We start from the raw sequence: 16,367 nt of genomic DNA, 5'->3' as shown, positions 1-16,367 counted from the left end.
ACATATTAATTAGATGATAGACATGTGACTGACGTCCGGTTATGGAAAAATTCTAGCACTTCCCTGCGATTAGCTCCAAACTTCAAATTTTCCATAATGAATACTCGTGTTTCAGTCTCTCAGATAACATCAGGACCAACAATCCAACTTTTCAAGGTGAGCTGCCATTTTAAAGAAAAATTGGTTGTTCCAGAACCACCGAGTGGAAAATCTTGGGCAATTTAGTTTCTCTCTTTTCCTTTTCTTTTTTAATGATCCCGAGATCAAACAAATATTACTTGACATGTACAATATCTTGGAGTATAGACTACACTGACCCTGACTTGCCGACGGAGATGCAGAACTATGGGTTGGACTTGCCACCATATTACGGGCGTTGCCTGTGCCAGCAGATGGTCCAACAGCATGACTCGCCAAAGTACGACAAAAGCTTGCATAACGCCGCAAGCGGGTAATGAAGTGTGAAGCTAGATCAAGAACAGCATCAACATATGCCTGCAGCATGTCGCAGCAATCAAAGCAAGCTCATGCAATGGGTAATAAGATAGATTTGATGCACATTTCAGAAGAAAGGAAGCAAATAGTAACTGCATAATCCATAAATTAGAACTGATCACCTACAGGCGACAGAACCACAAGTTGTGGTACAATACCATCTTCCTCACCAACATTCAACTTATGTAGGACATCGGTACCATGAAAACGGTATATGCCCAACCAGAAGATCATTCTTCTCAAAAATCAGGTTGATCTGACCACTAGGTGGGCCACACATATATGTGAAGCCAGATCGTGTCGGTTGCCCATTGTGGATAAGAGAACGGGCATGATTTTCATGCCAGGCAATCCTCGTGTTGCGGACTACCACATTCTTGGCACTGATGTACTACATGAACAGCATGTTGCTGAGAAGAAGGTACTACACCACACGTTGTGGTACCCTGCATGTAGGTGATCAGTTCGCTATAAATAATAGTTGAGTATCTGATAATAAAACAAAGTGCATGAAATTGTATTCGGAGAACTATTATAAATCACATAGGATACAATAAATGGGAGACTATACAGCTGAAAATTATTATTTTTTTAAATGACGTGGAACCAAGTTATGGTATTCCAATTGTCCAGAAGGGTCCAAGACATTCAAACAACTAGGAATACTGATGCAACACCTATGTTCCAGAATGTGAGTCAATCAGCTCAGCAAGCCACTGCTTCTATCACCTGAGTGACTGAATCCCACTGACAAAATCTTCTCTCACATAGAAGATCAAGAGAATACTGGCTAAACATCATTGATTCATACCACATGGAAAATGGTGCAATGAAGGACACCAGCATGTAAAAAAGGAACAAGGAAAAATATCATGGCAGAAACTATGGATGGATAAAAAGGCACAAACATTGGTGCCTTCCAAGAAAAAAAAAAAAACAAATTGAAATGCTAAAAAAACATGGAATTGAAAACAATAGAAATGCATTTGTGATGCAGGACAACTAACCACTTGCTCTAAAAGCTCAAACTTTTAGAGCAAGTGGTTAGTTGTCCTACATCAAAAGTGGTATCAGAGCGGGAGGTCTCGTGTACGAGACTCCTCACCAGGGGTGATTAATGCAGGGATATTTTCACACCGGGCTCGAGTGGGATAGCCTGTGTGAAGCGGGGACACACTCGGGGTGGGCAACACATGTGAGGCGAGACCCATGTGAATTGGGGGCCATGAGGGGGATTCAGCTGAGGGCCTGACCTAGGCTATGAGATAAAGGGATTGATTCGCCACGCTCTATCAGCTTAAGCTTTTAGAGCAAGTGCTTAGTTGTCCTGCATCAATTTGCTTATGAAACCACACAGCGTGGAACTGAAACCTACCAGTTTCATAATATTCAGAACCACCTCCCAATAGACACTATAATATGTTATTCCCTTTTTGACTTTTGTTTCAGACTTTCAGTAACTCATCTGGTAATGTTGCCAAAGGTTGTCATTAACCAATTATAAGCTCCAAATCAAAATAATAAAGGGTACTGACATCACTCCCCAGTATCTATGTTCTTAACAACTATATGGGCAAAGGTGCCAACATAAGTGACAAAACATACCTGGATGCTTGAAACCAGTGCTGGTTCAACAGTCATTGATTCGGCATCGAGGCCAGATAGAGTCTCGCTAGAGGCCTGCCAGGGCTCAGGTATTAGAGTTGCTGGATTTAGAAGGGCCGATTCAATTCCTTTCCCTAACATATCCAGCAACAACCTTGCTTGCATGTCCAGAACAAGTGCCCTAACATCTTGAGCATTTGTACCTTCCAGCAGCCTGCACTTTATCCTATCCAAACTCTGCATGAAACTAAAAAAACAGAGTTCAGTTCACCGCTTCCAAAGGAAACCACCAAATATCTAAATCCAGTATCTCAATAATAACAATAACAATAACAACAACAACAACAACAACAACAACATCAATAATAAGTAATAATAATAAGCCATACAAACTCAGATTGCAAAATAAAAGATTTAAACACCTTTAACCCTAGAACAAGGTGGGGGGGGGGGGGATAACAGAAATTCTTGCAGGCTTCAAGTAATAATTTGTTAGATGCTTCATTGCGCATAATCTTTTTTCCCCCTTTCTTAGGAGCATCCATTCAATTCTTTCAAATAATTTGTTACATGATACATGATGCATGATATTTATCTATTGTTCGCTAGGATGATCATAGTGGAAATGATGATGTTGAGATGTATGAGTGCCAAGACAAGGATAGAATAAGAAATGTATCCATTCGAGGAAAAATAGTAGTGGCGCCAATAGGTAATAAGATGAGAGAAAGTAGACTTTGTTGATTTGGCCATGTGCAACAGACAACAAGAACTGCAGTTAAGAGTGAGTCAGTTCAAGTTGAAGGCTCAACAAAGGTAAGGGGAAGGCCCAAAAGGACGTGGGTAGATAGTAAAAAAAGACTTGAGAACCTATGGTTTAACTGAAGATATGGTACTTGATAGAGTGGAATGGCATAACATGATTCATGTAGCTGACCCCAATTAGTAGGGATAAGGCCTTGAGGATGATGACATGCTTCTTTTCTATTCCACTTTCTAACATGTGTGGATGCTTTTCCACTATAGCAGCCTAGCTGTATCAAACAAAAAGGAGAAGATAATTGACATCAAAAGTGTAAATTATCCACCTTTGGGAATTCAACTTTGGCCTTGTTGATTATGGTCATTGCCTCAAAATAAAAATCCTAAGATGTGGCCTACAACTAACTAAAGAAAACAAATGAAGTGAGATTAGAAAAGACAAGATATTTGTGTTAAAATGAGTATGACATGCTCTTAGTTTTTTTTATAATGGTGACAGAACTTATTTAAAACTGAACAAAACAACAAAGGAGGCAATGGCTCAAGATGATGAGCAATCTACCCATGAACGACCCTGAGTAGAAGAAATCCAAAAAATAAAAAGCCTTTTCCTCACAAAATTTTTGGGAATATTGACTTGGTGAGTTCCAACAACTCCACTCGATTTGTTTCCCAAAACATGAGTTTGGTGGAGAAATCACGATCCAAAAGTAAATTCCACCCGGAACCCCAAAGGTAAGAAAAGTTTGTTTCTTTCAAATTTTCAACCGATTAGCAACAAATGTGGTAGAATCTATATCAATGAATGCATTTCATGCACTCACATTGATTTGAAGTACATAATTTCAATTTTGAAGGCGAAGAACTAAAGAAATTGGGGGAATTCGAATTTCTTCCATTTTTGCCGTTTATAATCATAGTGTGAGCATGGAATAGACTTGATGGCCGATTGCTTAACTGAGGATATGGTCCTCAATAAAGTGGGTTGGCAAAGCAAGATTCTTCCAACCAACACTAATTAGTTGGGAGATGGCATAACTGATGATCATGTAGGCCAATTCACAGATTGACAACACTTTCATTTTTTGGTTTTTTTTTTAAACCAAATGGTAATTCAAAAGTACATTTAATAACAGAGGGATGCAATGGGTGATCCCTTGCATATTTCTAAGAAATAACTGGACAATTATTTATAAATTTATGCATCAACCACATATTTATTAATAAAAAAGAAAAAAAATCATGTTAATTACTATACACCAAATATGTAATGGTGAGAACATTACATGTTTGAGCTTTTACAAGTATAGATTATTAATGGATTTTTTTTTTTTTTTCTTCTTTTGAAAGGCAAAGATAATTTTATTAGAAAAGCACCGAAGATGGCACCCAAACCAAACAACCCAATCAAGCAAAAGAAAAAGGCCAAAAAAGAAAAAAGAAAAAAATTACAACTTTTAAAATAACAATACAAGAGGCCCCCTCAGCAATATAAGATTTTGTCCTTCGAATAAGATGAGAAGCAGGGTTGCTTATATTGTTAAAAAATCTCCCAATCATTTACACCCACAAGGTCCAATTAACTGCCACCAGCGCCAATCTCCACTCAGCCCTAGCTTGCTTCCCAAAGTTCACCCTATGTCATGCCATAAGCAAACTCGCCACCGAATCTGGCATCAGCATTTATTGTATTGACAATATCGACTAATATTATAGGTATCGCACGTGGGCAATACGAAACATGCATAGAACCTTCGATTTCGAGATTTGAGGGTAAGTGGTTCGATTTGGAGGAATTGGATTTATTTTTTTTAATTTGCCCAATTTCTCCCAAATTGGTTGCAATATTAGACTCCAAACGCGCGCGCACACCACACACACACACACTCGATCGATCATCTGTCATGTGTGTGGCATTCAGATTAAGGTGGTAGTTTGGGCAAAAGGAAATGGCGCTATGTTTTGATGGTTGTTCTTTGGGCGGTTTGGGCCAAGAGAAATAATCGAGTCTTTAGAAATCTGAGTGTCTCCTAGGCCTTGGTTTTCTCTAAGATCTTGATTCTCTTTTGCAATTGGGGGCCGTAATTTGTTTGTTGGGGCTTGCTTCTTGTTGGGGGGATGTTGTAAATTTATTTTTTATTATTATTTTCCGTAACCTTTTTGGTGGTTCCTGCCACCTTTTCAATAAATTATTATCTTTAAGAAAAATACCTGATACAAACAATATATCCCGTGTGATAACTAATACGTATCCCTATCCCAAGGGTGCGACACTTAACACGATACCAATACGGTAAACACCGTCTGGCATCACCCATGACACACTAAACGAGCTGAGATGGTTGGCCCAAACCCCACATGTGAAGGGGCGGTCAATAAACAAATGGTCCGCCGATTCAGCATCTCCCATACGTATGCATATGTTGGGAAAAGCTATACCAATTTTTTGAAGATTGTCAATGGTAAAGACCCTCTTCCTACCTACTAACCACACAAAGGCTACCCACCTTCGGAGTGTCATAATGCCACACCATTATGGTCGGAGCCTGACACTCTTGTCGGTGGCAAAGCAACTCATCGAAAGAATGAACGAAGATTGGCCTTAACTCTCCTTCTGCCAAATCATGCGGTCTCTTTCCCCCAGCGGAGTAATAAGATGGATTCTCTCGAGGAGCATAACTAGGTCTTCAGTTTCTTCTTCTTCAAATAGATTCCTACCAAATTTCCACCAACCATGCAACATCTAGCAACGGGAATATCGCTATCCGGCACAATATGCGCGGGTCTTGAGAATGCTTTTTGGAAGAGAATCTCACTCGCCCATGCATCCTTCCAAAATTGGATATTTTCTCCATTTCCAACCACGAAGCCGATCCCCTCCTTAAACTTGGCTCCCTGGTAGTTATTCAAATGAAAGGATTGCCCCAATTTAATGAAGGAGGTAAGAGTGCCAATGAAGGTGTTGCATTCTACGGTTGCACGTAAAGAAAAGCAAGTTGCCTTATGTGGCACGCGACGAGCAAAATAATGGGAAAATTTGTTAGGGACCTTTAAGAGGGTGTCATAGTGGCATCAATAGTAGTAGATGGTAAAGTGAGGCCTTAAGAAGTGGGACTGCTGGGGGCCTAACAAACACACAGATAGAGCAGCCGAGTGGTGGATATACCCATAGATCCAAAATTATATAAGAGTGAGCGTGAGAAGCAAAAGCACCTTAAGAATATTTTAAGGAAAATGTGGGGGAGAGGCTAAGTTCCTTCATTTATGAGTTTCTCTCATTTAACCATGTGCTAGCCAATGCAACAACTAGCTCACATTTAATGAATATGATTGATGAAGTGCATCACACAGTCTAGACTAGGTGGGTGTGAGCCTCAAAAGTAACATAAGATTATGGGGCATCACATATGAGATTAAGCTTCTTCAAAGAGCAATTGAGCTAGATTTCATTAAAGGCGGAGTGTGGGTAGAGCAGAGCTATATGTTGTCACACATGTCCAATATGTTGACAGCACTTTAATGTTGGAGATGGGTTGATTCAAGAAGCGAGAATGATTGAGGATATGTGAGATTGCTTTAAGATCAATTCATGGCCTAAGATAAATTTAAGCATTGAAAATTTGAGGAAGGTTGTGAGGTGTTTTAAGGCGCCATCTGGCTTAAAAGTTAACAATTCGAAGAGTGAACTTCTAGGCATTTGATTGCAAGAGGAAGAGGCTACAAATCTAACAAGAAGTAATTCACAAAATCTTCCACCCAGTATAGGGCTTCAGGTATGTGGAAACCAATGTTTCAGATAGAAGCAAGGTTCTCGAAGGACTGTCGAGGAATTTTGAAGCTGGTGATCGTAGTAGATTTTGGAAGGATAAGTAGTGTAATGATAATGAAGCTTGCAAGAATATCCTAAACCATATCGGGCGGCTTGTGGAAAGGAGATATTAGTGGACTGGGTCTACGAATGCTTGAAAGACAACATAGTACAATAGCCGATGTTCAGGGTATCGGAATCGTTACATGTATTGATGACAGGAGATACGAAAACATGTATCGATGTCACCGATATTATAGTCAATACTCAGAAGAAAAGTATCACTAACTAAAGGAAACATTGGAGAACATCGGAGAAATATGGAATTTTTCAATAAAACTTCACGAGATGTCAAAAGACACAAATTTACACATTTAGGAATCAAAATATTGCAAAAGAACTATACATAATAACTTTCCATTTATAGGAGCTTAAATAATGTGTTGTCAGAGAAAAATAAGCAGTGCAATTATATCCAAAATGAGTTCATACATTCAAATATCATACAATACAAGTAATGAAACATCAATTCTTAATTTGAGCAATAAGGAGGAAATTAGGATTCCCCTAATTTCCATTGTCACCCTCTCAAATGTTGATTTATTCACCAAAAATCCGTGCCAATGCATGAGATTCCTGCATGGACATTGAAACATATGCTAACATTTGATTTATTTTTTTTTGAAACAAAGTTTTTATGGATTTTTTGTCATCTTTGAGTTTTGGCCCATTACTGCTTTGAGTCAATATTTCTCCCCGACATCCTAAGGAACAAAATTTGCAAAAAAAAAAATCCCACAAGAAATCAATGATTCTTTCAATTTTTTCCCAATTTACAGCATTCTATTTTAGTATCTCTAGTATTGGCAATATTGTCGTTGATTGCAAGGAACTTTTTATATTGTCCAAAGACCAAATTATTGCGATTTATCAACAATATTTGGATTTTTTTTTTAAATATTGCTTGGGGTTTGTATCATTTACTCAATAATATAAATAATATTTTTGTTCTAAGGATAACAATATAAATAATATTTGCGATAGTATCGATAATATCATTAATAATTGGAACTATCAAATAACCACTTGCTCTAAAAGCTCAAGCCATTAGACGATGGTGTATCAATGTATATCAAGGGACTTTAACATTTCCCCACGCATGCGAGGTGGAGCTCCGCACAGGAACATACTAGGCAAGGGTGGCTGGACACTCACACCATAAACAGGCCGGCCTTGTTTTCTTGGTCCCCAGGCTGGACTTGATTTTCCTGGCCCCTCGTGGGAGAATATATTACGGAGGCATATTTGTTGTTCATGAGATTTGAACACTTGACCTTCCGTTCTAATACCATGTCAAACAACCACTTGCTCTAAAAGCTCGAGCCATTAGAGGATGGTGTATCAATGTATATCAAGGGACTTACAGGAACAATGGTGGTAGCTGACCTTTAGGAGAAATTTTGATGACAAAAACTAGTGGAATGCACATACATGATGATGCAATGCATTAGTAGGTACATACTAAGGACTGGGTGTTGGGAATAAATGGAGGTGAATCTTTGCTTTAAAAAATGAGAATTGATGTAAAGTCATTTTATTCTATTTATTGGAGGAGCTTCCTAGGCAACAATTGCACCAATGACGGTTGCTTCTCAGGAGTCAAGACACCCCATTCACCACAAACAATGCGTCATGACTCAGTCAAACTCCTAAGATGCCCCCTCCGCCCTCCTCATAGTTAGTTGTCAAATTTAGATTCATCAATTTCTGCATAACTATTTGCTACTTGTTTAAGGAAATATGCCCTATGGTTAATGTCTTCTGATTTTGCCTTTCTTCTAATCATCTAAGTAAATTGTGGAGATTCTCATTATTTTCTATACAACTTCTTTGACAGATTGTTGCGCAGTTAAAAAAAGAAGATAGAGTAATGCAGTAGAATTTTCACACTAGGCTCGAGTGGGGTAGCCTGTGGGATGCAGGGGCACACTCGGGGTGGGCAACTCGTGTAAGGCGGGTGGCTCATGTGAGGCAAAACCCATGGATTTGGGCCCACGAGGAGGGTTCGGCCGAGAACCTAACCCATGAATGTGGGGCCTGAGCTATGAGATAAAGGGATTAATTAGCCATGCTCTATTAGTTTGAGCTTTTAGAGCAAGTGGTTAATTGTCCTACATTAAATTGGTATCAGAGCGGGAGGTCTCGTGTTCGAGACTCCTCACCGGAAGTGATTAATGCACGAGCAAATTCATACTAGGATCAAGTGGGGTGGCCCGTGGGATGCGAGGGCACACTCGGGGTGGGCGGCCCGTGTGAGGTGGAAACCATGTGATTTAAGGCCCACGAGGGGGGCAGAACCCATGGATTTGGTGCCCACGATGAGGGTTCGGCCGATGACCTAACCCATGGATGTGGGGCCTGAGTTATGAGATAAAAGGGATTAATTCGTCATGCCCTATCAGTTCGAGCTTTTAGAGCAAGTGGTTAATTGTCTTACATCAAATATTAATGCAAAGGCATTTTCACATCGGGTTCGAGTGGGGTGGCCTGTGAGGGGGCGAAACCCATGGATTTGGGGCCCAAAAGGAGGATTCAACCGAGGACCTAATCCATGGATGTGAGGCCTAAGCTATGAGATAAATGGATTAATTCGACATGCTCTATCAGTTTGGGCTTTTAAAGTAAGTGGTTAATTGTCCTGCATCAAATTGGTATTAGAGTAGGAGGTCTCGTGTTCGAGACTCCTTAACGGGGGTAATCAATGCAGGGACATTTTCACACTAGGCTCGAGTGGGTGGCCTGTGAGATGCGAGGGCACACTTGGAGTAAGTGGCCCATGAGAGGAGGGTAGCTCATGTGAGGCAGAACCCAAAATTTGGAGCCCACGAGGAGGGTTCAGCCGAGAACCTAACCCATGGATGTGGGGCCTGGGCTACGAGATAAAGGGATGAGGATGTTAAAATGGATGAGTGGCAAGATGAAGGATAGAAATGAATTCGTTCGAGGAATCGTTGGAGTAGCAACAATAGGTAAGTAAGACTTCGATGGTTTGGCCATGTGCAACGAAGACCAAGAATTGCGCCAATTAGGAGTGAGTTACTTCAAGTTGAAGGCTCTAAAATGGCAAGGGAATGCCCTAAAGGGAAGTGGAGGGAGGTAGTAAGAAAATGCTTGACAACTCATGGTTTAACTGAGGATATGGTCCTTGATAGAGTGGAATGGTGGAATATGATTCGTGTTTCCGACCCCAAGTAGTTGAGATGTGGCCAAGATGCTGACGGCGATAGGCCAACTTTTCCAACATTTATTAATGTCTCGCAAGCCCATCTAACCTTCTCACTTTACTAGTCTTCCATACTTTGCATCTGCTTTGACCACTTCTATGACCTCTTTCACTTGAGACTACCACCTCATCCCTACTTTAGGTCCAAACTGACTGGATTGGCATAATTAGAATTCACCATCAACAGTGCAATTTTCTTGAAAAGTCAACTTCAATAATTGTGGTGTGATCATGGGCCACAACCATCTCTTTTGATCCCTACTTGTTTCTAGGCGTCTCCATATATTGTGTGATGATATGATCTGAATTAGTTTTAGGCTATTATTGTTGACATCTTTTTTGAGGTTCATCATTTATTTCTCCACTACACGGTTTTTAAGCCAATTATTAGGCATACTCCGGGCAGCCACTCCACATTAACTAATATGATTCACACAAGAAAGTTCTGTCCAGCTGGGTAATTTTGCCAAACTAGCCCTCTTCATGATGGGCATTGCAAAGATCCTATTGTGTGCCACTACCTTTCAATGAACTGTTGTGACAAACATTGATAGGGTCTGCACCTAAATTGGAATTTCGTCCACTCCCACGCCCTTCGAATTTTGACTTCGCCATATCACGCTTCCAGCTCAGCAACTTCACATGGGACCACCCCTCAAAGGCCTTCCACCTGACCCGCAACTTAACATGAGACCACCCCTCAAACACCTTCCACCTGACCCACATTCTTGTTATTGTTATTGTTATTGATATTGTTATTGTTGAAAGAATTTCTCTCACAAATTTGTAATCACATAATCCTCCAGACATGGCATTTATAAGCCATCACTATCACAGGTTAGAAAAGTATCCATTAACAAGATCTCATAAGTGATTTATGAAAGAAACCAGACAGACAGATAATGAAGAGAAGAAGTCATGCATTAAATTTCCAATGAAATTATCTTTTTAGAGTTCCAAATACAGACAACAATATTGCATGGTAGAATTGCTGCTAGCGAAAAACAGAAAGAAACATACAGGGCCATGTTGTTGCCGATGCTGAGTAGATGGCAAAGAATGGAAATCCGCATCCAATACCGCAATCACACTGTTCAGTGACACTGAAACCAGAATAAAGTCATTGTCAAAAAACATTAAACCCATCCACATCAGTAGATGTTAGACATCAGAAACATCATTTCCAAGAAGAAATGGTACTTTAAACTATAGGTTTTAAGCATCCTATAAAATACCCACAAAAAATGCAACACAAAAAATAAACATAAAATCAACCATTTCTTACGCAAACACGCATGATAAATTTTCCATATCAATTCTGCTAGAGAAGCTCATCCATGGGTATAGTTATTCCATTGTAGTGCTAATAACATGATACGGATAGAAAAAACTGAAGATGCAATTAGGGAGAAATGTACATATGGATGGCTATCATATCATACTACCGTGTGGTTACCTAGTACATTCTAAATCTCAAATTCGCGGGATTTGAATATATGAAGGATTAGTTACAACCCATAGGTATAATCCTGTCAAATATTTCTCCAATTCTATTCACAAGTCAGGTTCTAGCTGAGCAGTTGATACAATTTGATCCAAAATTCTAAACTAGAAACCTTACTAAAAGAAAAGAAAAAAATCCAAAATACAAAGGTCTGGAGTTAAAAACCCTGGAAACTCTGAAATTCAAGTATCAGGCCGTATCCAAGTACCCAAGCAGGCTACTCCAGTTCTTAAGGATATGGACATCACAGTCGGCTGCAAATTGCTAACATTAGAAAATGGAATAGTAGTGAGTAAGAGTAACAGGCCAAGACACTAATGTAGCTAAAGTAGTGATGAATCATGTCAGTAAAATGGGTCATATGGAAAGTCGATTGGTTCATAGTCCCTCGTAAAAAATAAAAATAAAAATAAAAATATTTGTCCATTTATATCTTCCAATTGGAAATGATAACAGAAGGCATAGGTCATTGGAGAACAGTACTTGTTGGCAAAAAATTAATAATGGGTACCAACTCCCAATTTTCAACAAAACTTATGATATGCATGACTAAATATATTTGCGGAAACCACACTTAATGTTCCTTCATCATATTTCCAGTTACCATAACAAAGAAATGCGATCGTCTCTTACCAATTCCATCCTCTGCAGCACTCTGTGTGCAGCCGACAGCATCCCACCAATCAACTCCAACCAAAAGACTCCACCAAAACCTGCTCGCCCATCACAAACATCAATTACAGTAGACTGATACATATACAGTAACAAAATTATTGTGTATTATATGCACTTGGTATTTTGCATACCTATCAGCAATAGCACGTTCCCATGTAGCAGAATTGACTTTCGTTTGGGTGCCAGGAACAGCAGGAGGAAGAACACGCATTATCTTTAGTATAGTGCGGTCTTTGCTAGTATCATGCCACACAGAAGCCAGGCAACAACCAGTAGAAGAGAAGGCGGGTGCAGAAATTGTAGAACCAACATTAACACGGTAGCTGTCAACTGGAGCAAAGCTTGCACCAGAAAAAATGTGGACTCCACCCCGAATAAAAGCGACAGCAACCTCACCGCCATGTGGAGAGTACACAATTTGAGCTAACATACGGGCATCACTTGGAACATCATAGGGATCAAAACTCAGCCGGTTTGCCTTCTCAACACTCAATTCAGATAAATTTCGCTCATCTGATAAAGTTGGTACACCTGCAGCTACTTGGGGACATTTACCATCAACAATAAGAGGAATACTTTTATTTACTCTGCTCAACCAAACAGTTTGCATGGGTGGCTGGCCTCCAAAATTGGAAGCTGGGTTTCCAAAAATTGGATGGAGGACAACAGGTTGAAGAGAAGACTCCCAACATTGCACTCGCCATCCCGTGATTGATGGCCCCTCGTCAGGATCGTAAGGAGACATATATTGCCCTATAAAAGGGAAAATCCTTTTTAAATGAACATAACGTTCTCTAACAACATAGTGTGCAGGGAAAGCATTCAGTTCAGGTGATATCATCAAACAAATCTCAACATGATTTTGGTAACATAGAGTTCTAAATGACTAACATACATTCACTGAGTTTCCATTCCACTCGGAATCAGAAAAACATAAAGGTACCTTCAAGTATCACAACAGCGATAACAGATCCGCCTCGAGTTGGATCAAAAGTAACTGCTGTAACACCAGAACCCCACGTCGTAGTTGCTGCTGATTGGGCTGCAGCCTCTGGACTCACATAAGCAGAAAAATTTGAAACTGGTGAACAATGAAGTGATACTGTTTCATTTAACTCTTGATCTGCCGGCTTCAACCCTTGCTTTCCCCCAGATCCTAAGTACTCCTGCCAACTGAGTAAATATGCAGCCAAAGGAGCGAAACCTGTCCAGGAAGGAGGATTCAATGAAGGCGGAACCCCATTGCTTGTGTTTGTCTTGGGAGTCGTCTGAAAACCATTGCCAGGGCCAGGGGTAACCTCCCAAACAACAACTGTAGATGGATTCACGATTGGAACCCCAGCAACATGCAGGGTTCCTGCTTCAGTTATGATGGCATCAGCTACCATGATACCACTAGGACCAGCTCCTAGCAGTCCCTTGCTTGTAGAAAACCATTTTGAGGTAGCATCGTTCTGGGTAGGAGGCCATTGAGACCAGTGAAGTTGGACAGAGCCTGAAGAAAAAACTGAGCAAACACAAAGGAAATTTGGCCACCCTGCTGCAGCAGAAATAAATTAAAATGATGCATTAGATATGAAGAATTTCAACTGAACAAGGTATCCAGGTCTACGAGACTACAACTCTACGGACTAAAAACAATTATAAAAGGAAGAGGACAGCCTGCTGGGGGGGGTTGTATTCAAACACAATAAGATCAATATCATATATAGAGAATGAGATCCATGATAAACATATGATGAGTATAGTGCCTACACAATACAAAATGTCAGAACAGCATACCTAGTTTGCAATTAACCAATATAACAATGATTGAAAGAACATAATAAGACATGTGACCACTTTAAGTCATGGTGGTAGTGTGGTACATAAGGGATGTCTTTTCATCAAAGTCGCCTGGAAAAAATAACCAGAACAACTATATTACACAAAGGATTGAGCCTCTGGCCCCTGAATGAACTCAAAATTTCAGACCAATAGTTTCAAAAAGCACAGCTCTCATTTACTCTACAAAACTCTCCATTCCTTAAATTCAAGCTTCACATGTGTCTTCAGTTCCAAGAAGAACTGGAACAAACAACTATGAAAGATAGTTGCATGACTTCATCCCTTTTAATTCTGAACCATGGAAACTAGCTTCTCTTACTTCCTAATGAATGGCAAAAATGCTTTAGTTTCTGATTGAAGTGTTGCATTTCATCATACCTCAAGAGAAATTAATGAGACCATCCTTTCCAAGTAAAGGCATGCGATAGCTGCTCTTTGTATTGGCTCCTCGTAGCTTGTGCCCTTGGAATCCAACTTGATTTAACGTTGATTGGAACTTGGTCCTAAGTGACCATTTACGATGAATGCAATTTGGTCATTAGTAAACTTTATGCTTATATTCTTCTTTTGTGTGGTGATACAGTTGTCCACAGGAACACTGTTCATATATGCTTTAGTTGGCTCCATGGTGAAAGAGAACCGACTCATCAGCAAGCTTTTGGTCATGGGAGGTCTTGCGGTTCTCGAGTACCCTAAATTCCATAACCACTCTAGGATATTGGACCTTCCAAATCTTGTTTATCGTTATCCTGTGTGTTTTTAGTCAATAAGAGACTAATCGGGATGGCTTTCCCCACTGTTGAGTCATTTGTCGCATCTTTGTCTAGGCCCTTAACCACATGGGAGTTCATATATTCACTTAATTAAGAATCCTCTATCAAACATGATTGGACATTCATATTGGAGGATCACATAAAGTCTCCTAACCAAAAGGCCCATTGTGCTCGGATTGGATTGACTTAATCATGCACTAGCTTGGACTTATCCTTTGGCTTGAGGATACAAAAGGTGATTTTATTCTTGATGTGATGACTTTGACACATCTAGCAACCCCATAATATGTGGTTGGCATATGGATGTGATTGGGTACATGTATTGAGGTTAACAAATCTCTTGTGATCTAATAAAAGACCCATAGTTGCCGCGGACTTTTGATTGGTTGCTTAGATCTTAGTTATTGAGGCTCCATACTTCCATATATGATCCAGTTCAGAAAGATGGTTTGCCTTACGTTTGGTGAGTATGAGGAGATTTTGTGGCTCTTTACCAATTCGAGGAAGAGAGGAGCTCAGAAGCCTGGTAGGAAATTCGAGGAAGCTCCAATTGACACTGTAAAGGAGGAGGAAACTGATGATGCTCAAATGATCAACCCACTGAGATAAGGAACCAGTCCAGCCTACTTAGCTGTTAACAACCCTTTGCTTAGCTCCTCCAAAGAACCATTGCAAACCCAACTATGCCAAAATAATCAAAGAATTTATTACATACCTTCTTTGCCTGGCTACGATTTATGAAAATGCAATCAGCTTTTTCCTTCTCCCAACATAAAAAAGCAAATGTTTGCAAACAGCTTGGGGTCCTTTATGCAAGTATCAAGAGTCAAATATTTGTTTGTTCTGGCTGTCCAAGCAAAAGCCTCCACCACTAAAGATGAGGGATAAACAGAAATGATGTCAAGGAAAAGGACTCATGTAGCCAACCCCAATTAGTTAAGATAAGGCTGGATGATGATGATGATGATAGTATTAAGTCTGTATACAGTATACTAAGAAGTACATAGCTGATCGCCTAAACTTGCACGAGCCTTCCTTTTGGATGAAAAACAGCTTTAGAAGATGCACGGACAATGTGGGATTTGGAAGTTAAACTAAAACCACAAAATTACATGTACAGAATTATTTATTTACACTTTAAAAGGGCATAACATTTCACATGAAAACTTAAGACATTTTAGGTACAGCACTATGCATGGAAAATCACCAGTGAGGCAGTAACAATGAGGTTCTAATTGCAATCCAGGATCAAAATACCCATCCAGAAACGAGTTCAGAAATAGCAATCCAACTTAACAGTGTCCGAGTGGAGTATTTCAGAGCATTAGTAAACTAGATGTTGGATAAAAGTAACTGACCACAAGTTTTAGGCTGCTGCGAAAGAAATTTGTCCTCAAAGGTCAACTTTGAGTTGGCAGCACTACTAGTACTTGAAGAAAGCCACCGATACTGAGTTTGACAACAAACAAACCAAAATGTAATCTTAGGAGTACAAAAAATGAAGTGAAAAGAGAAATGGTTACGCATAGCAAGTAGAAACAAAAGCAGAACTTGAGCATGTGAATGGATGCCACTAAGAATATTTACAATTATTTGCAGGTGCATTCAAGCATACCTAATCTTTAAGATATGGAT

At 39.8% G+C, this 16,367-nt stretch overlaps 1 protein-coding gene across 1 annotated transcript in view; it reads right to left on the bottom strand.

Annotated features, from left to right (window-relative positions):
- Window positions 1-16,367, bottom strand: part of LOC131226267 (mediator of RNA polymerase II transcription subunit 16) — a 58,389-nt gene that overhangs the window by 11,775 nt on the left and 30,247 nt on the right. Inside the window, exons 6-12 of the mRNA XM_058222053.1 lie at window positions 16,091-16,181; window positions 13,076-13,672; window positions 12,264-12,885; window positions 12,091-12,170; window positions 10,974-11,056; window positions 2,101-2,337; window positions 318-495 (exon numbers count right to left, since the gene is read on the bottom strand). Coding sequence (XP_058078036.1) covers window positions 318-495; window positions 2,101-2,337; window positions 10,974-11,056; window positions 12,091-12,170; window positions 12,264-12,885; window positions 13,076-13,672; window positions 16,091-16,181 — 1,888 coding nt within the window. The remainder of the gene's footprint in view (window positions 1-317; window positions 496-2,100; window positions 2,338-10,973; window positions 11,057-12,090; window positions 12,171-12,263; window positions 12,886-13,075; window positions 13,673-16,090; window positions 16,182-16,367) is intronic.

Source organism: Magnolia sinica, chromosome 14 (assembly GCF_029962835.1).
Source record: "Magnolia sinica isolate HGM2019 chromosome 14, MsV1, whole genome shotgun sequence".
NCBI lineage: Eukaryota > Viridiplantae > Streptophyta > Magnoliopsida > Magnoliales > Magnoliaceae > Magnolia > Magnolia sinica.
Note: the sequence above shows the minus strand (reverse complement) of the source record. Positions and strands in the feature narration are given on the sequence as shown.